This window comes from Nematolebias whitei, chromosome 12 (assembly GCF_014905685.2).
Source record: "Nematolebias whitei isolate Nwh7 chromosome 12, NemWhi1, whole genome shotgun sequence".
Taxonomy (NCBI): Eukaryota; Metazoa; Chordata; class Actinopteri; order Cyprinodontiformes; family Rivulidae; genus Nematolebias; species Nematolebias whitei.
The window spans coordinates 23272207-23294575 of NC_056509.1; the positions used below are offsets into that span (position 1 = coordinate 23272207).

At 40.5% G+C, this 22369-nt stretch overlaps 1 protein-coding gene across 1 annotated transcript in view; it reads right to left on the bottom strand.

The window, feature by feature from the left end:
• The window catches only part of LOC119418459 (pleckstrin homology domain interacting protein), a 65403-nt gene that overhangs the window by 18317 nt on the left and 24717 nt on the right, over positions 1–22369 (bottom strand). Inside the window, 13 exon segments of the mRNA XM_037685748.1 lie at positions 4389–4499; positions 4639–4846; positions 7475–7569; positions 7725–7868; positions 7955–8057; positions 8177–8360; positions 10385–10537; positions 10980–11205; positions 11312–11440; positions 13190–13324; positions 17579–17735; positions 21464–21562; positions 22059–22099. Of these exon segments, the coding sequence (XP_037541676.1) occupies positions 4389–4499; positions 4639–4846; positions 7475–7569; positions 7725–7868; positions 7955–8057; positions 8177–8360; positions 10385–10537; positions 10980–11205; positions 11312–11440; positions 13190–13324; positions 17579–17735; positions 21464–21562; positions 22059–22099 (1785 nt within the window).

Genomic DNA, 22369 nt, shown 5'->3' on the forward strand with positions numbered 1-22369 from the left:
AAGTGCAAAACCGCGAAGTAGGGATAGTAGTGCAAATAGTAGTAGTAGTAAGTAGAAGTTTATTTTAGTATTTATTAAGGCTTTATAAATCCTGCCCACACTCTTGGAATATTCTAAATAATGTTTCTAAACTCTAAACGCTCTAAAAGAGAACAAAATGCCATGATCTCCGCTCCATGCTGCCTGGATTGTTTATTTAAACTGTCACAGTATTTAAATTGAAATCGTAGAGAAGAGAAGCGCAGCAGAACATCAGAGGGTTAACCTTCACAAAGCCAATACAGCACGGAGCAGAAATGTACTTCTTGATCAATTACACTGAAACAACTGAACATATAAGTTCTAAAATAATTAGAAATAACTTAACAGTTTTATATTTTGAGATTATGATGATTTTACGATGTGACATACCATATTTTTCAGCCTATAAGTTGTGTTTTTTGCATAATTTACATGCCCTGCGACTCATAGGCCGAAGTGACGTATTTAAGGATTTCCCCCATATTTATAAACCATATTTTGGCTGAGATTTGACCGTTTTCATTCATTCGGACTGAAAAAAAAAATGGAACACTACCATTTTCAGCCACTAGATGCCAGTCGAGCAGTATGGCATGCCATTGTATCATGTAATAGGTAAACGTGGCTATAATGACAAATTCAAAAAAGTTCAAGACAAAAACAACAGGACTTTATTTATTATACTTTATACTTGTTTTTGTCTTGAACTTTTTAAAATTTACCATGTCCTGGATGACTGAGAATCTTCACCAGCTATTAATGACACAATCGGCTTGCCAAAGTCCCCCTACCTTCGTTCTGATTGCTGCTTGGAGCAACCGCCAAACCAGCTGCACCGCCCCAGCGAAATGCAGCTGATTTGACCATCACAGTGCATTTATTAAGGAAAAGTTAGACTGCGACACACCTTTACTATAATTTCGAGCAAACAAATAATTGTTTTTAAGTGTTAATCTTGTTAAATTCTTGTTAAAGTCCTCCTGTGCACACTCCCACGGCTGCCATTTAGCAGCCCATCGATTTGTGGCACAACACAGGCCCACATTTCCGGATTATTAGCGCTGACAAGTAACAAACGCGGCGCGTCAGCGGTGACGCATAATAGATGTGGCGTATATGGCGAAGCAACATATTTATAGATTTTCCCACTTTTTTAGACATATTTGGACTGATGCGACTTATAGGGCGGTGCGACAAGTACGGCGGAAAATATGATACTTTGAATTTTAAATTGGAAGACAAAAGTCGATCGGTGTAGCTGGACAGCATTAACCCTTCACAAAGGAGCTGCAGCCGGTGGAGAAATGTGGGCGTGGCAGAGAGCCGCAGGTGGCAGAGAGTGGCGATCATGACAGGCTGCAGGATGGAGCTTCTCCCTGCACCTGTGGACTGCACACATGTGCTGAATCAGTTTAAATAATTTATTTTAAATAAACAATCTATGGCTCATCCATCAATCAGCCAATTGTGTGTCATGTCCAATCTTACTTTGAATAACCGCAAAAGAGCGAGTCTGCGAAAGTCGAACCACAAAGTAGCGAGACTACTGTAGCACTTTTCATAGATAAAATCACAAAATGTTTCACAGAAATACAGAATACAGGCTTAAAATACAACAAAAACAGTAAGAACATAAAGTAATTTTCCAGGCTGTCCAGCAGACAACCTCTTGACAGAATCTGGTTGTCTGTCAATTTTTTTGGTTGTCCACAACCTTTACAATAAAGAAGGCAAATAATCTCAAGAAAAATGTAATTTAACAAGTATATTGCACTATATACGAAGTTTACTATGTATAAATGGTGTCAGTCAGTCATCTTGTTGACAGATTGGAATTTAAAAAGATACTGAGTGGCCGACTCTTTTAGGAGCTGCTCGAAAGGAGCTTCCTCGTTTTCCTCATCCTCTTCCTCCTCATCAGACTTTGCAAGAGAAGCACTCGCAGTGTATTTAAGGCAGGGATTAAAGCTGAAAAAATATTTTAACTGAAAAAATCCCAGACACCAATACCACACATTTGAGATTTCCTACATGCAGGTCACTTTCAAAGGTTTTCACATAAAGAGGAGTATACTGTGTGCTTGACCTTAGTAAAAGGTTACAAGTTACATAAAGCAGTAAAGCTGTAAAGATGGAGGTAGTGAAGCTCACAGCGTTACCTGAAGAAGTTGGTGAGGCATTTTTGCCTTACAGTGAAATTCAGTGTGTATTAAGAGTGTAAATTTGACATTACAACGTAATAAATGTTTTGTATAAAATCAGTTGAGCACAAACAAAGACTAAACTTGTGCAACCAGGAATTGCAACATATATCTATACACAAAACACACAAAACAAAGCACAGTTAGCTTTAAGCTTCTTCTTCTTCTTCTTTCGGCTTTTCCCTCAGCGAGTCATCCTCCTCCATCTCACTCTGTCCTCACTCCAACTACCTCCATGTCCTCTCTAACTGCATCCATATATCTCCTCTTTGTCTTTTTTCTGGCAGCTGCATTTCTAACATCCTTCTACCAGTATACCCACTGTTCCTCCTCTGGACATGTTTAAACCATCTCAGTCTGGCCTCTCTAACTTTATCTCCCAGTTGTTCAACCTGTGCTGTACCTCTGATGGTCTCATTCCTAATTTTATCCATTCTTGTCACTCCTAAGGAGAACCTCAACATCTTCATTTCTACCTTTTCCAGTTCTGCCTCCTGTCTTTTTGTCCATGTCTCTGTCTCCGGACCAGACAACATAGCTGTCTTGTAAACTTTTCCTTTGACCTTTGCTGACACGCTTGTCGCAAATCACTCCTGAAACTTTTCTCCATCCACTCCATCCTGCCTGGATTCTCTTTTTCACTTCTTTACCCCACTCCCCATGTTCCTGGATTATGGACCCCAAGTACTTGAAGTCCTGCAGCTTTGTGACCTCTGCTCCTTATAGCCTCACTGTTCCACCGGCCTCCCTCTCATTCACACACATGTACTCTGTCTTACTACGGCTGACTGTCATTCCTTTTATTTCAAGTGCATACCTCCACCTCTCCAAGTTCTCTTCCACCCGTTCCCTGTTCTCACCATAGAGCATCAACATAATCTGCAAACATCATAGTACATGGGGATTCCTTCCTGACCTCATCTGTTAGTCGGTCCATCACCAGAGCAAACAAGAAGGAGCTCAGAGCCAATCCTTGATGCACTCCCACCTCCACCTTGAAGCTATCTGTCACTCCTACATCACATCTCACCACTGTCCTCATACATGTCCTGTACCAGTCTAACATACTTCTCTGCCACCCCAGATTTCCTCATGCAATACCACACCTCCTCCCTCTGCACCCTGTCATGTGATTTTTTTTTATTATTAATTCACAAAGACACAATGGAGTTCTTTCTGAAACTCTGTTCTTCTCCATCAGCATCCTCAAAGCACATATTGCATCTGTGGTGCTCTTTCTTGACATGAAACCATACTGCTGCTCACAGTCACCTCTCGTCTAAGTCTAGCTTACACAACTCTCTCCCAGATCTTCACTGTGTGAGCACAACTAGCTTTAAGCATTAACCTTTAATTCAATCATTAAGCATTCAATGTAATTATGAGAAAATAATCTAAGATTTCCTTGCAGTTGCCTTTGTACAGACGAACATGTAGTCGGTCCTGTTTATAACTGTTGTATTCAGCTGCTCATGGGGTCGGTTGCAGACCTTTATCCACCTTTTACATTTTTCCAGACTTGTTTTAGGTTTTGAAAATGGAATAAACTTCTATTCCACCCTCTAAACGCTCAGGGGAATGCTGGCTTAACTGCATGATCCCCACTGACACTGACAATATTTAACCATTTTTTCCAATGATTTTTCATGAAATCTTTTTGACCACAAAGCGTTCATAATGCAAAACCCCCAACAATGTTGTCGGAGGAAAAGGGGGTGCAGCTCCTGATGGTAAGGGGCGTTGCACTTTGGGACAAATTGCGATTGTCGATTGGTCAATTGCTGACGAGCCTTCTGGATTGATTGACGTCATGTCAATTTCAGTCTGTCTCCCACCTGCCGTGTATCAGACATCACGACCGCCCTGCTCTGCTCTGATTGGGTAAAATTCTGACTGTGGTTCGCTTTATTTGCAGAAAGCTGCATCAGTTTAATCCTTGTATCATCATTAGATGGAATGGCTTTAACAAGACCACAATTTTCCCCCACTATCACTTTTAAAGATGACTTAAACTTGTTGCATCAATAGAAAACTTTAATCCATCTATATTTCACTAGGTTGTCCACCAGACAACCTCAAGGCAACCTCGAGACAAAAACAGGTTGTCTTGGACAACCAGAAACCGCTTATGTCGCCCCCTGTGTTAGTGTATCTGATGCCATTTACCTCGTCTCCCATCTGAGGTATGTATGGACATCTCCGAGGAACTGTGTCTGTGATCCAGGCAGACGGAAGCCATTCCTCCAGAGTCAGCCCCTGCTCCTGAAACTCAGTCCTCTGAAAGAAACAAAACAGGATGAATACAGCAAATAGGCTTCTATCAACTCGAAAACATCTCTTATTTTAATACTGATGACAATAACTGAATCAAACAACTACTACAGCGTTGAAAATACTAATACTGCTGATGACAAACCTTCCTCTTCTCCTTTGGCGTTATCTTCTTTGGTAATGAGCCATCTTTGTCAGGCTTGTCTTTCTTCTTCTCTTTCTTCCCTTCCCTCTTCTTCTCTCCATCCTCCTCAGAGCTGCTGCTTTTCTTTTTCACTTTTACGCTCTTTTTGGGCGGTTCCAGGTTGATCCCTGCATCTGCTGTCCAGTCAGAGTAATCGCTGGAGTAATCACTGCAACGCATTCAAGGTCATAAAATATATTGTTTATCCTGTGATTGAGTACTGTCACTATCAAGTTGGTAAAACAACCCTGGGACATTGTTCAGGCCTGCTAGGTTTGAAAATGTTTAATTCAGTGAGTGACACTGAATAATATAATTCAAATCATGCTGCCTTCATTGTACCTCAGAAGTAAGAAGTAAAAATGTGCTTTTCCACTTTGTTTTGCTTTTTACTGCCTACGCTTATTAGCAATTATAGCACATTTAAAATCCATGGGAAATTAGTGATTTGAGCTACAAAAAAAAAAAGAGTTTATGGGGATTCTGTGATTTTTAATACTGGTGCTGATGCTGTTCTAGATTTCATCAAAATGTGAATCAGTTTAAACATTGATTGACAGTAATTCTTTTATCTTTCGTCTTTTTGTAAATGCTATGTAGAGCTTAGTCATGCTAGTCCATTTAAACCGTCCCTCTCTGTCAAAGGTTAGAATGAGACTATTGCACCACACTAGAGGTCAAGGTTTGAGCCAGGACTGCGAGGCACCGGCAAACCTCCAAGCAGGACTTAACACCAAACCTCGTGGAGCCCAAAGAGCAGGACACCTGGATGACACACGTTAGGATGGAGGCGGTCAGAGAAACACGATGACGCGTTCAGCCGAAACTAGAGTCTGACACAAACAGCGGGCCAACCAGTCAATCATTAACTGGGGAGACTGAGAGACAAGTTATCCAAACAGAAGGGCATGACCCACGTGGAAGCTCCCAGTACAGCGACAGGCAGGCAGCCAGGAACCTGAGACTGTACCAGAAACTTTGCTGGTACTTAGAGATTAACTGCGTTTAGTCTTTTAAGTCTCTATTTTTGAAAGAAACAGAGTGCCCCCCTGATCATTTGTACATCCGATTGCCACAAGACAATTATATTGTCAATTTAGCTTTAAAATTTCTTACTTTTAAAGCTATGATAGCTGTCAAAATATGTGATTTTTCATCCAACCATTTTCTTTACCTACTTCTCTTATGGGTTGAGGAAACTAAAGCTGGTATCTAGCTCCAAAAGTCACGGTGCGAGAGATGAAGTACACTATGCCAACGCTACACAGAAAGGCTGAATTTATTTATTTATTTTTTTTATTATTTGTGAATCATGAATGATAAAAATGACCACTAAATATTCCTGCTTCATTACCACAAAATGTGTAATAAATGAGCAACGCAGCAGAGTCATGTTTTGTTACCAACAATTACAAGTCAGTTATTTACATTCGAACATCGATGAATACATTTCCAACCGTCTGTGTGAAATGGATATTGAGTCTGACCTAAAGTAACCCCAAAACAATTAAAAAAATTCAATACATTGAAATGTTACATATTTTGATAGCTATTACTGTATTTTCCGCTGTAAACGTCGCTCCGCCCTATAAGTCGCATCAGTCCAAATGTGTCTAATAAAGTGGAAAAATCCATAAATACGTGGCTTCGCCGTATACGTCGCATCTATTATGCGTCACCACTGACAGGTTGCGTTTGTTACACGTCACTGCTGACAACCCGGAAACATGGGCCGAACCCGGAAATGTGGGCCGGTGTTGTGCCAAAAATCGATTGGCTGCCAAATGGCAGCAGAGGGAGCATGCATGGGAGGACTTAAACAAGAATTAAACAAGATTAACACTTAAAAACAATTATTTGTTTGCTCGAAATTATAGTAAAGGTGTGTCTCAGTCTAACTTTTCATTAATAAATGCACTTTGACGGTTAAATCAGCTGCACTTCAAAGGCCAATACACAGAAACATGAAAGAGCAAAGGGTGACTTGTTGCCCATTTCTTCTAAATTTAACAAGATAAACACCTAAAAACAATTATTTGTTTGCTCAACTTTATAACAAAGGTGTGTCTCAGTTGAACTTTTACTTAATAAATGCACTTTAATGGTCAAATTAGCTGCATTTCGTCTGGGCGGTGCAGCGAAATGAAGCTGATCTGACGGTTGCTCCAGGCAGACAATGGTGGCAGACTATGGCAAGACGATTGTGTCATTAATAGCCACTTTTACCTATTACATGATGCAACGGCATGCCAACTTGCTCGACTGCCATCTAGTGGCTGAAAATGGTAGTGTTCAATATTTTCAGTCAGAATGAATGAAAACGGTCATATCTCAGCCAAACATTGTTTTTTAAATATGGGACAAAATCCATAAATAAGTCGCTTCGGCGTGTAAGACACAGGGCATGCAAATTACGCAAAAAAATGTGACTTTTAGGGTGAAAAATACGATATAACTTTATGGGGAAACACACATGGTAGGTAAATGTTATTTATGTCTGTACAATCTTGAGTTTTTTTAAAATGTGTATTTTTGTAACTTGGTAGGATCTCCACACCCTGCTGAAACTATGCACCTCCATGAAACCGTCTGCACTAAAGAGAGGCCTAAAGACAGAACTGAAATGGGGTTTGTTGTACTGTAATCCTGTTGTATTTAATCAAAACCTCAGGAGATTGTGTCCATCCTTAAAAAAAAAAGTCACATCTCCTTAAAAAATACAAGTGTGAGAATCCGCTTAGGTTGTGTTTTGATGTGCATTTAGTAAAAGAAAGGAGAACAAATATAAAAAAATTACCTTGAACTGCTGTGGTCATCTGGCCAGGGCTCCTTTTCCTCCTCGTCTTTTTCTTCCTCTGAGTATCCGTTGATTTGCCGCACCTCCACCTCTCCCTGAAAACATGTACGGTATCTTATATTAGAGCAACAGAGATAAAAGTATAAAAACACATTACAAGGGAATAGATGACAAGTTTTGCATTTCAAGAATTCCCCAATTCCAAATACAGAACTACGTTAGATCCAAAATAAAGCACTTTGAGCATTACTTCAACCTCTGAGGAACTATCATCGTCATCAGCAGCTTCGGCGCTCTGACGGCTAGTCTCCTCCACTGCAGCTCGAGTTTGGTAGCCGTGGTTTCCTTGACTCTTCCTCCCCTCATCGACCACGCTCTCCGACGGTGGGTGAACCTTCACAAGCAGAGAAACGAGTGGTGAGTTTTTGTTTAAAAGATGCTGAATGAAACCATTCAGAGGAGGAACATTATTGTCTGCACCCTGCTCTCCTTGGGAAGTGAGTGGAGTGTACGCCTCCTTCTTTCTGACTGATATATGTTGATCTCCTCCTCTCCTTTAGCTTCACGCCAGTTCACCTGTCTCCTGCACACATTATCAGGTTTATTAGAGTAATCATGACAAGAAAAGTGTGAATTATTTTAGTATAGTTGTGTTTTAAAGTTTGATTTTAGGAGCACTGAGTGTATTGTTGAGGAGATTACCTGATAAAGGCCTCCTCCAGCTCAGGAACGAGCACCCTGCGGCTCCAGGCCACCAGGTCTCCTTCGGTGGCCATCTGGCTGCGGGGGGCGTTACTGTGCATCTGCCGGACACCTTCAATCTGCCCGCTGCGTCGCAGACCAACATTAGGGGGAGAGTGCACCTCGGTGGGAGAACCCACAGATCCTAAAGGGATGTCAAAGAGGAACAGATGTTTTGTAAGGAGCATTAAAAATATGCTGATTTTGGAGGTGATTAATAATCAGTACATTATTATTGACCTTTATTTAACCAGGCAAATCCCATTGAGATCTCTTTTGCAAGGGAGGCCTGGGCCTGAAGGCAGACTAACATGCATATATATATATATATATATATATATATATATATATACATACATAAACACTAAAACTTGTTATCAGCCAATCACGCGCAGGAAATGTGGCAGAGCCCGCCCCAGCACCCACTCTGAGCGCTAACTGTGCAAGATCTTCGTTTTGAACTGATCTAACCAAAACTACTTACTTTTTAAACTTTCCAAGACTTCAGCTTTAAAAAACATTTTCCTTCCTGTTGTGTTAGTTTGAAACATCCGACATTCTGAATCAGAAAACTAATAAAAACTCAACCAGTTCACATTGGAGCTGTTAAGTTTTTGAAACTGTCACATAAAAATATAGTTTCTTTCTAAAGTCAATTTTATCGGTGACAAAACATTACCGTTTTTTTATAAGGTCCATAAATTTTAAACATCAAAATCTATTTTCAGTTTTATTTTGATCTGATAGTGAACTACAATAAACTGTGAAATTGCTTCCTTTGAAATAAATGGGAGCGGTTTGAAATGTTCAAAGTTGAATGTACCTTTGATCTGGGCTGAAGTGGTGTCATGACGGTATACTCTGTTTCCACAAAAACTCAGTTTTGTTTCTCAAAAGATCTCCAAAAATCTTTCTTAAAGAGCCTGTGCTTGAAAAATTATTTGGGGGAGTGATCATGACCTCCCATTTTATCCAGGTTTTAGAACTGTCATTTCTAACCCGGCCCAAAATAATGTGCTTGATGGGCGGGTCGGTGTCAGGCTTTTGATTGCAGCGCGCGGCTGGTGATCCAGCTTGGATCACCAGCCGTGCACGTCCGTTTGACCGCGCGCTAACCGGTAAAAAAAAGTTCATTTAAACTTCAGATGGATCACTGCCAGAAATCCATCTGAAGCCCAACTGGACTCAGCCGCTGCGTCAGTGGACGTGCACGTCCGCCAACCGTTAATAACTATAATAATTCGCTGACTCTTGTTAATAAACAAGAAATCTTATATTTTCCTTTTTTTGAAATACGTTTTTAAAACTATCATGCCATCATCATCATGATGATATCATGCTTACATAAGCAGTAAAAGCTTAATTAAAAAAAATGTTGGGTTTTTTTTGGGGTTCGGGCTTCCAATTACAGTTAATTGGTTGTTTCAAGTCGGGCCAGAAAAAAATTATATGTGTTCGGGCCGGGTCAGACTCTGCCAGGTTTACAACATTAAGCCTCTTCTACTGCACTGTGTGTCCCGTATTTATTCACATATAATGCAAAAAAATTCACTCCAAAAATCATCCATAAATTTGGGGTGCACGGGAGTAAATTTCCACCACACAAAACGTGTACAGGAGAATTGTAACTTACATGAAGCTATGCTAAGCTAAACTAAGCAAAGCGCCACCCGGCGGTTCTTTTCCCCCTGGCGCCCTCTGGTCGACTGTCTGCAAAGTCCTCTGCTAGAACATGTCTTCTCATTCGAAACACCGATGTTCCTATGACGCTGCTACAAAGCTCAAAATCATAAAATTTGCTGAAGAACAATTGTGCAGCAGACAAGGAGTTTGGAGTTCCTGAGAGCAACATTTGATTATGGAGAAAGCAGCTTCTGAAACCACAATAAATAATATCACAATCATGACAATTTTACTGATACGTATACAGACCACAAAGGCTGAAAAACACTGAGGTCTGTATGAAATTAGGGGTAGCATTATACATGAGGATTAGATATTTTTAGGCTTTTTAAGCAAAAAAAAGGGGGGAGGGGGTGTTCCATCATACTTGAGATTGCATTATGCATGAATAAATACGGTAGTTACTCTGAGTTGCACAACATGAACCTTAATAATCAGATGCCCCCACTCCAGAGGGTGTAACGTTCTGTTGAGTCCTGCTCCTACCTCTGCTGGACCTGGTGTTTATTGCAGCAGCTGCAGCAGCAGAGGCATCATTCGTTCCAAGCCTTTGGTCCTGTTCCTGCTGCAGCCTCTGAATCATGGTGTCCAGAGGACTCGGACCGTCCACCGCCTGCTCACTCACCACCTGGTTCAGGCCTGCAGGACAGAAGTAAAAAGTATGCGAATGATAAATCAGAACAAAAAGGAAAAAATGTCTCCTCTGTCAGTATCATGCTGTGTTCTCATTGAAAGAAATGAAAAGTTGCATAAAAATATTTACAGCATTAAAGTTGCACGATGTTAAATTGAATTTCCAGCCTCCGTTGTGTTCTACTGAGGCGTTTTATCATCTACTGATTACTTCTGTTTGTGGTTTGCCAACATTTTTTAACTAATCTGATTTTCTTGGCCTTTTCCAGTATGGTGTCAGCAAACGCTTCTCCTTATGCACATATGGAAGCATTAAGATCATCCTGACGTGTTTGTGACTGGCTGATGTGCACTGATGAGAGGGGAGATAACAGCAACACCAGGCACAGATCTGCTCTGAAGAGAACAAGCAGACGAGGGCAGAGCAGAACGACTCTCAGGACTGTACCTGAGGAGGTGACCCCCATCTGAGGAATCAGTTGCTCATTCCTGCAGCCCTCCCTGCCAGGAACCAGACGCTGGTATCTGGGGGGGTGAGGGTTCCCGTCCACGTCCACCAGGAAGGGAGGGGGCATTAGATGTGGCGCCTGCTGAGTCTGCTCATCCAGCACGTAATTATTAGCATCCCGGATCAGTGGCCGGTAGTCAGTGTGAAAGAACATCTGGTCTGCTATCTGAAGCAGGTTAAAGGTTAAAGACACAGAGGGTGTTTGTTGTTATTTGTTAGTAATCAATGTGGATCAATGTGTGTGTTTAATACAGATAAATCTAATGGTATACCTTGTCATACTTGCTGCTGGAACCAAAGCCAAAGATGAGCAGGTGACCGTGGGAATCAGTGGCTGCGAAGTGCTGCCCATCAGGACTACATTTACAGTCAAACAACGCTCCGTGTCCTTGACCCTCAATCTATCCAGACAAGAGAAAAAGAACACGGTATGAAAAAATGGGAGAACTTCAGCAGTTGTATGAGATGGACAACTTTGAGTGGCAGACAAGGCTGTAGATGAGCACATGCAAGGACAAGAACAGACACTTTTTCAGACAAATAACAGCAACACACTGGTGAAGTAAAGACTCTGAGTCCAAGACTAGATCCTTCAACAAGCGCCTCTAAATTAAGTTTCCTGCAGTAACAACCTAAAACGTCTTGCTGTGGAGAAACTGCTGCTCCAAACAGCCTCACCGGCAGAAACTGAAACCGCCAATGTTGCTTTTAGCTTTGTCTGTAGGGATTCCTCCACTTTCACAGGAGCTCCATTCAGACACCACATTTTCTGTTTTTGCCCTTAGCTCATGCAAAACAACCACAAAAAAACTAATGAAGCTCACAAAAAAACTCAGTATGTGTGTGCAGGAAAGCTCTGTTTTTGCTTAAAAGAATGAAAACGACACATACATGTTACACTTTTTATTAAACAGGGGGGAAAAATCACTAGGCTGCAACAAGCTGGTGAAAACCATCCCTGAAGGAGTCTCCTAAATGTCTCCAAACTTTTGCAGGGTTCTTATCCCAGAGGGGTGGAGCCCTGACACTAGAGTTTTGAACATGTTCAAAAAAAAAATTGTGCAACAACTTTTCCCTCAAAAAACTCACAAAATCTCCAAATCTGCCTATCTTAATATTGAATGTGTGCTATAGTAGAATAAATCATAACAGTTGGGGGAGGCTACCGATGTGGGCAACAAAATAATGTGCACAGTAAAGAATTAAATTTTTGCGAGCTGTGCACATAAAAAGAAATAGTCATTTTCAAAAACTCGTTGCTCAAAATGCAGCCAGACTGTTTGTTGGTCGCTTGATAGCAAACACTAAGAGATTTTAAAAAATGTGTCACTTATAGTCTCCCAATAGTCACAGCTCAGTGAGAAACCACCTGAAAGCCAAAGACAAAACTTTGTGAACATGTGGCGTGATGTAAAAGCAGAAGTTTTCCCTTCTGTAAATAAAAAGCAACTTAGATGCACTCCTGTTTGCTGTTGTAATAACTTTTTCAGGTAAATGCAGCTAATGTTGACAGACTTTAGCTAAAGAAGCTCACAGACAGATGGTTTTGACAAATCACAGGGACAAAAGTTAACATCTTGTGCTGAAAACAGGGACTACAGTCAGCCACAATAATTAAGATAAACATGTTAGGTTGTTAAAACTCTCTTTCTAAACCCTTTCAAGTTCTGCTCTACATTTTATCATTTACATATCCTGCTCTTGTCCGAAGTTATTAGTAAGTGTCCCACTGAAATCTGGGCATTCTCACAAGCACACACTTGTTGAATGACCAGCTCACTTCATCACTCACAGTCTGAACACTTGGTTACCATAGAAACAAACGATTAGCATACTGAATGACTATATGTAACGGTATATGCACTTTAATATGATCATGTTATTATTTTCTAGACTCCCGTGTGGAGTTAGGCAACACACAAAGCAAGAAGGAAAGTGAAACTAAAGTTTGGCCATAAAAAAAAAAAAAGTGAAAGCAGAGGGGAAAAACAGCAGCGGTGGGTGAAAGAGAAAATGGAAAATAAAAGTTAAAGAATGAAAAAGAAATGTGCAGAACAAATGTTTAAAAAAAATTTAAGTGAGTTTTTGCATCAAATAAAGAGTGACAATAAAGTTAAACGACACACACAGACATGGAGACGCAGACTAACCATGTTAAAATAAGAGCGGATCTTGACTCCTCCGTCCAGGTCCCACACAATGCAATTCCCATCATGCCCGGCAGAGAAAAGAATTCTTGGATCAAACGGATGTGGCTCCAGGACGAACACTTCATCCTCGTGACCCTGTCAACAAACAACAGGAGCATCGTGACTGTGACACGCTGAGAAAAATGAGGAAAAACTGACATAATACTTTTACTTTTCTCATCCTCTTATGTTAAATATTTTGGTGTAGTAACCATCAAACCAGCAGTGGTTTTACTAAAGAAGCAACATGACTGTTTTGTCAACATTCAGACAGATTTTTGTTTTACAGACACTTCCAGCAGGAAGCTTTAAAACAGGAAGACTGCCAACACCGAACGGTCAAAACAAGAGATCAAGGACAAGTTAATACCTGATCAACAAAGAAGGTGTAGCTGATTACATTAAAAACGACAAAATTATAGCTTTAGATAAGTATTGTTGGTCATGCTTATCCAATCCAACTTTATTTATAAAGCACTTTAAAAACACCCATACATAACCAAAGTGTTGTACAGACAAGTTAAAAAGAACAGAAAGGAATAAAATACAAGAAAATAATAATAATAATTAAAAAGACAAAAACGGCTATGCGATAAAAATTGAAACAGTAAAAGGAGTATCAAATAAATAACAATAGTAAAATCAACATCTCACATGGTGTCAAAAGCCTTGGAAAAAAGATAAGTTTTAAGATGGGATTTAACAACAGACAGCGAGGAGGCCTGTGTGATGCGGAGGCAGACCGTTCCATAGTTTAGGAGCTGCTACAGCGAAGGCACGGTCACCTCAAAGCTTGAGCTTTGTTTTGGGCACGCTCAGGAGCAGCTGGTCAGCTGACCTGAGAGCACGTGAGGGGGTGTAAGGCTGTAGCAGCTCGGAGAGGTAGGGTGGAGCAAGACCACGGAGAGATTTTAAAGTAAATAAAAGAATCTTAAAACTGATCCTAAAATGCTTAGTATAACATGCTTTTGCAAACATTATCTATTTATCGATAAACACACAAAACGGCTATAACAGCAGTTGTTTCAAGTATTCGGGTAGAAAACTAAAAATGTTGAACCGCCTGGGACTTTGTCTTGGTAGAGGTATTAGATGAGGTTAAACACAGCAGGGTTCATACTACAAGGGTGCTCTTTTACAGAGAATGGATAAAATAAACATGGAGAGCTGGTTGGTTGTTAAGTGGCACGGTAGTGAAGAGGGCAGAGCTGCCACCTCTCAGCGAGAAGGTTGCAGGACCAAATCTGAGCCCGGGACTTTTCTGGGTGGAGTTTGCATGTTCTCTCCGTGCATGCGTGGGTTTTCTCCAGGTACTCCAGTTTCCTCCCACAGACCAAAAACATGCATGTTAGGCTGATTGGTAACTCTAAATTGTCCCTAGGTGTGAGAGAGAGAGTGAATGGTTGTTTATCTCCATGTGTCCCTGTGATGGACTGGAGACCTGTCCAGGGTGTCTCCCGCCACAGTGACTGCTGGATATGGGCACCAGTGACCCCTGTGACCCAAAAAATGAAAAAGCGGGTCAAAGATAATGGATGGATGGATAGTTGTTAATACAGATATACAATAAGTAAAACTGTTTTAAAACTGTTACTAAAAACTCTGTTTTTCAAAAAAAAAAAAAGTTTAAGCTCTGGTTTTGTTTTGCATAAACTCTTTTTCTGCTGCCATTTCTGTGGACTTGCTTTATTATTTTCTAATTATTATCACACTGCTGCTATGTTGACGATAGGGATGCAGGATATTATCAGCATGGTATCGGTATCAGCCGATATTAGAGTTAAAGTTAAATATCAGACTTCAGCCATTCCATCAAAATAACTCACCAATATAAAAGACGCAGTTTTTGTATGCCTGCAGCACCAGCACAACATGATGATGTCACGTGCGCCTACCTGATCTGATCACAGCGGAGAGGAAGAAGTCAAAATGTCGGCGGTGTGTAAGATTTTTTTTTGTTGGTGAGGACGTCGGATTCTGAAGATTTATGGACTACGTTGAGCTTCGCTACATCGTCCCCAGTCTGAGATCTTTTTCTGATGTAGCCTTACCCGAGTTACAAGCCGTCATTTCCGACGTCATTGAGAAGCTAACAGCTGATAGCACTTGGGTGAGTTTTACCACAGACATTTGTATGTCGTGTTAGCCCCGTTAGCATGATTAGTCATACGGCACAATGGATAGACACAAACTTTGAACTTAAAAAGTCTGTCCTTCATGCACAGGAGTGCAGAGGATCCCACACTGCAGCTGAACCTGGAACAAGCCTCCACAAGTGAGACAGCATCGCAGGTGACTAATGCTAATAAATAACATTTAACACTTTTCATTTAATATAAGTTAAAGTGCTATGCATATCATATGGCTGTTACTGAATATATGTCACCAGCTCTTACAGCTGTTGCACAATTTTTTTTTAGCAGATAAGCCTAAATAAGAGGGCTATGTTCTGACAAAGGAATGCATATAAAATATCGGTATCTGTTTTTGGCCAAATAAGTTTTAACATATCAGATATCTGCCAAAAATCCAATATCGTGCATCTCTATTTGACGGCAACACTAGCTCCCTCCATTACCAAAGTGCAATCTGTTCATTAAAAATTACTTAATGGCAGTTTTAAATAACAGAACAGAACTCTTACAAATAACACAAACAAATCAAAACGTAGCTGCTTTTACTATCTTTGCAAGGAACAGTGCAGCAGCTGTCAGATGCGGAACAGAAAAAGAACACAACACACGCTAGAATCGTACCATCAACAGTATATATACATGAATACAATGTAAGTCAGTGAAGAGCCATAATCTGATGACATTTTCCATCATAAGCATTTGTGGAATTGTACCATGGACACTTATTGTGTACTGTACAAGCACGTTGGTAACAGCTGCTGTTTTAAATGTGCTTTATAAATAAATTTGACTTGGCTACTGTCTTGCAGATGGACAGACAGGTACAGTCTAGAGGACAAAGAGTTTGATTCTATGTTCCTGGGATGTCAAGCTGGAGCAGACTAGGTTTTAACAAAGGCATCACCAGTGACCTTGACCTTTAATCCCACAACCTTGAAATCAATAGGGATCATCCTGGGCCCCTGAGAGGTCCCGCTGTGCAGTTTGACATTTCTTTGTTAAAGGGATATCAGTGTAGAGCTTGGACAAGAAAGTGTCCACAGACGGACAGTGCCGTGCCATAAACCGTCATGTCTTAGGACGATGAATAAAAAATGTTAACGGTGTAGTCTTTTCAGCCGGAAAGCAAATACGCTGATTTGCCAATTTTGGAAGAAAAAACCCTTAAGAGGTGACATTTCTGTAACGGGATGTTATGAACATTTTGTTCAATCCCTAAAACTATTTATCTGGTGTAGTAATACTCATCTGTTGCATCTTTCATGTCTTCTTTTTAAAAAGCTCTTTCACACGACACCTCAGTCCAGAACTGAGATGTGCTCCGACCCACTCAGTGTGTCTTCTGAATAGACCAAGAAGGCGAGGGGGATCAAAGACGGCCCTCCTTTGGTGTGCCGCTAAGTGAGGTAGTAACAGAGCCAGACCGGCTGACATGTGGGGAAAAAAAAAAAAGCTGCGGTGTTGCAGCTAAATAATGTGATGAATCAGTTATGTTAGTGTGCGACCACCCAGATGCACGATTACACAACAGCAAACTGATATATTAATGCAGGACGATCAATGAAGACACACAGCAACTTTGTAGTTAGATTACAAAAATAGGTAACCACAGAGAGAATCGCTAAAACTAGTTGGTTCGTCATGTTTTTTAATTGACGTGAGGCGGACGTCTGACACAATTAATGAATGCATTGTGCTCTACAACAACACAGCTGAGTTCTGTTCCACTCGTCTTTGGGGTCTGCACAGCCCGCTTCATTTCTGAAAACTCGTCTGAGCGGGAAGTGGTCGGCTTTATCTGTGATTTATGAACGGACAGAGGGAGGAGAAAGATGGACTGGTCTGTGCGGCCATCTTGCGGAACTGGCTATGAAAGAGCCATAAGAAAGTAAAATAAAAATATAACAAAAAAAAAATTCAATGCCCTAAATTACACCAGTGACAAAATATATCAGCCTTAAGAAAATGAGTGGAAGCTTTTATACAGCGTTGATGCTTATCGCTCACATGTCAGATCTGGAGGGTTTTATCATTCTGACCCGACATCAGAATGTAATTAAGACACATTTTTCAACATGACATTTCTGAAAAACCCATTCCTAACCCTTATCCCATTAAACTTTTTCAATGTGATTGTGTGACTCGAAAAATTACGTATTTTGCAAATGCTAATCAAAGTAATTCAGTGTTTTAGACTTTCTGTGTTGCTACATACCATCAGGACATGAACCAAGTTCCCGGTGATGGAGTTCCACACCTTCAGCGTCAGATTATTGGCTGCTGTGATCACTGAGCTGTCATGGCGATCCCACGCAACCATGGTAACCTTCAGCTTAGTCACCTTGTCTTCCAGTGGAGGGGGGTTGTACTTCCTGATGAGGAGATGAATGTCTTATTTTAAGCAGTTGCAGAACTTTGCAGGTTTACATCGTGAGAAAATCTTAAAATGACCAAAAGTTAAATGTTTAGAGTGGGAAGGTTGCTCCACAGTGTAAAAAACACATTTGTTTAATTACAGTCTTTCTGTTTTATAACATTAATGAAGAACGACATAAACTTAAAAAGTTTGCAGCATGAAAAAATTAACCCCAGCTGTTTGTGTTTGAATTTATATAAGAAATTTATTGTAAAATTCAGCACTTCTAAGATGTTCTCAACACTTTCAGTGAAACAGACTAACATTTTGTACTTTCTTGATAAGTTCAGCAACAAAAGTTTCCTCAAAAAATTAACCTGTGCTAAAGCAATAATGTTGGCTTTATTTCCACTATTGGTTTGTGGTATTCATTTTTTCTACATAGAAACGTAGTTTTAATATATTAATATATATTTTAATACATTATCTGCTTCAGCGCCTCTTTCCTGCAGGGTTCCACAGGGCTCGATTCTTGGACCCCTTCTGTTTTCACTGTATCTGCTACCTTAAGGGTCTATCCAGAGGAAACATGGTCTTTCTTCTCACTGCTATGCTGATGATAGTCAGATTTCTCTGCCCTTAAAACCCAATAGTTCTTGCTCCATTCACCCTCTGTTAAAATGTGTTGATGATATTAAGGCATGATTAAGGCAGATAGCTAAGCTTAAGTCTGTGTTGACCAGATCTGACCTTGAAAAAATAGTCCATACCTTCATTACAACCCGACTTCTAGAAAAGTAAAACCCGACTTCATAGCTTCTTTGTTTTAGAATTGCGCCGCTCAAGGTGGCTGCATGTTGGAGCAGCTCTGTTACTTTCATTCGGAGATTTTGCTTTTGGAAACTTTAATTCCTCTTTTTCTGGATGTAAATCACTTTTTTTTTTTGATGATTGTTTCCTCTGGTATCAGATGCTGTGCAGCTGGAAGGATTTGTACTGAAACTTTTTTAGTTTTGGACATTTGTTATGATGCGTAACCATGGCAACAAGGCAGTTTCTACAACCAACAGCAGCTGATTAACATCTCAGAAGCTCAAATAATATCTCAGCTACAGCCCCAATTCTCAAATGAGTTGAAAAGGATGTTCTGTGGATGCATTCTCATCTACCTGCCAGCTGTGCTCGAGTGCCTGATCACTGAGATCCTGGAACTAGCAAGAAACACGGCTCATAACAGCGGAAGGACAAGATCGTCCCTCAACACCTAAAGTTGGCTGTCCCCAGCAACAAGGAGCTCGGCAGGCTGCTGGGAGGAGTGGCCATCGCTCTGGGAGGAGTTCTCCCCGGCATTCAGGCGGTCCTACAGCTCAGGGGAACCAAGAGGCCAGCCGAGTCTGGGTGGACAGATCGGACAGCATCTGCAGCCAGTTTCTTAGGATCCACTGTGGAATGGACCTTTACAAGAGATCCTTCCTGCCTACAGCCATCAGCATCTATAACATCTCTTAATGAAATGAGGATAACAAGTTACAACAACAAATAATTTCCCTTTGGGATTAATAAAGTATTTTTGAATTGACTAGACTACTGTAACGTGCTTTATGTTGGGATCAGTCAGGTCTCCATGTCACGTCTCCAGCTCGTCCAAAATGCTGCAGCTCAACTCTTAACAGGAACTCGTACGTTTGATCATTTCTCACTAGTTTTATCCTCCCTTCACGTAACACGATTGATTTTAAAATTCTCAGTTGACCTTTAAGTGCATTAATGGCCTTGCACCCTCATTGCTCTCTGACCTACTAACCTACCTTATGTTCCTTCTTGAGAGCTGACATAATCTGATCAGCTGTTTTTGGATGTACCAAAAACCAGGTTGAAGCTCAGAGGAGATCAGGCTTTTTCAGTCATGGGCCCTAAACTTTGGAAGAATCTGCCCCCAACATTTGGCAGGCTTCCTTCACTTCCTGTTTTTAAATCTCTTTTAAAAACTCATCTGTTTTCACTGACTTTTAACACAGTGTGATTTGATTTAGTATTTTATTGTTTTTCTTTTGATGCTTTCAATTAATTTTTGCTTTTGTTTTTTCTTTAAATTACTGCCAATGATTTTTATTGTTAAGCACTTTGGTATGCTTTACTTTGGAAGTTTTAGTCACATGCATGAAGCTGTGAATTGGAGTGGACCTGACTGGGAATAAGGCCTAATGCCTGCAAGTTTTTGAAAGTTTCACCCCTTCGTAAATGTGACCCAAACTAGGAATGCACGATATATACGGTATACGATAGAAACGATAGAAATTTAGCCTACGATATAGATCTGTCTTCTACCAGCTAACCGCAATAATGCTGTGTCTGAAGTAAAATCGAGTGGTCAGTTTAATCGTTTCTTTTTTTTGTTGAAAACTGTGCGCAAGTGGCGTTAATGTCTTTTCTTCGAGCTCTAAGTAGCGAAGCTACAAGATAACTGCGTCAGGTTTGCCGTAGTGTTGCCAGATTCGGACGCATGCGGAAAACGCTGTGTTCCATCGAAAGTTTGTTTTTTTCGGTCGAAAGTTAAAGTAAGCGTTGGTCATCTTTAGAGAAAGCTGCTCTCTGATCTGTGAAAAGAACTCTGTGTTGTGTGATTTTACTGCGAGACCCTCTGGTCAAAGCCACAGACTCATTTTGTGTCAGCTCTCCATTAAAGCAGAAGGAGTCGTCCACTAGAGGGTTGGAGGGTGAAGTGTTTCAGTGTAAAATGCTGCTCTGTTGCTGTTCATTTATTAAGTAAGACTGGAAACTGTTAAGAGTTAACAACATATTATTTTGTTTAAAACATATGGCTAAAACTACATTTGATATCTTTTGCACTGTTTTGCACTACAAGAAAGAAGCCTAATACTTGATTTGTTTATTATTTAAAAACTCTCTGGACCTAGTACTGAAATTTTCTTAATTCAAAATATATGATGGCAAAAGGACATCCTATGCTTTTTTTAGCAAGTTTTATATCAAAAACATGTTGCGATATATATTGTTATCGCCACCCTTCACAATACATATCGTAATATGAATTTTATGCCATATCGCACATTCCTAACCCAAACATCTCTCTCATGAACCTAACGAGCCTCCATTGTGCGGGGCGAGTAGTTCCAGTCTAATCTGCATGAGAATATAAATACACAGCCAGGCCTCTCATGCAGTTTTGTAAAACTTGGAACTCCACACACTCCAGACATTTTAGAATTAACAAATCCTCCCGGATGGGAAGAGAGACATCTTCTGCTTCAAAATAAGTTCAGTTGTTTTTTAACCTTTTTTTTATTATAACTTGGTTGACTGAGAATCTTCACCAACATATTCCTTTTTAAAGGAGTTGCAACCTTCTACAGGTCAATGTATAGACATCAGTCGAGCTCAGAGCCTCCTCCGTCTGCTGTACTTTTATTTTTTTGAAGTATTTCTACATAAACATTCAGGGTCCGCTGGCAAAATGGAGACATTCAGAAAAAAACTGGGCAGTGCAACCCCTTTAAGTAACATGCAAAGGTCTATAGGACTGAGGCAGAGAGTTTTAGAACGATAACTGTATTTAAACAAGCTGTTGACTGATCGTCAGTTTTATCTGAGACAGGTTCTCTTCCACTTTTTAAACATTGCGGTAAAGTTTAATTTTGTATCTTTATGCCAGTGTTTGTTTAAGCTAATGGAAAACACAAAGTTCAGTTTGAACTCTTTTTTGCCAGCAATCCACTCTCATACCCAGGTAATTTGGTCTGCATGTCCAGCAGAATGCTCTTCCAGCCCTGAGGCTGCAGCTGCCAGATCCGAGCTGTCCCATCTCTGCTGCCGCTCACAAACCTACAACACACGAGCAGAGATGAAAACACAGACTTGTGCAGCTAAAGGTCTACGCTCATTAAAATCAAATGTTGTTTACCAGTTACGTGTTCAGCTTTGTGTGGCATACAGTAATTACTGTTCCTGTGTTCTCCACTCCCACCACCTGCATATTTGCCGTTTTCCTCAGTGCTTAGATTACAGCACCCCAGGAGAATAACAACTGAGCATGTCTTCCTTCAAACCTCATCCAGACACACTCAAAGTTCAACACTCAGATCACACAGTGTATAAGCATAAGCATGTCTTTGCTTGTGTGTGTGTGTGAGAGAGACAATGTGTATTAGAGCACGTATCATGCATTAACTAAAGGTGGTGTTTCTGCTGACAGCATCAAGTCGCAGCACCCTGAAGATTCCATTAAAACTGGCAGTCTGACACAAGCACACACTCAAAAATGTATTGCCATGTGGCTCCAGACACACACAAAAAAGCAAAATACAACGTGTCAGCTCACCTGTCACTGCAATGTGAAAATTGGATGCTGTCAACTTTGTCCTACGAAGAAGAAAAAAAGATAAATAAATGTGGCAAATGTCAACACAGGCCCTTTTTTTTCTGCCCAATCAGTCATGGCACACATTTACAGTGGATTTCTTTAAAAAAAAAAAAGTTTTTAACTCCAGATCAGTTCACTAGTTTTATTTTTATCTTTTCACATTTGCACATGCAAATTTTATGGAAATGGATTATTTCTTAAGGAACTGAACCTAAAGTGATAACCCTGCTCATTTCAAGTGGGGTTCTGTGGAAAGGCTATGAACAACA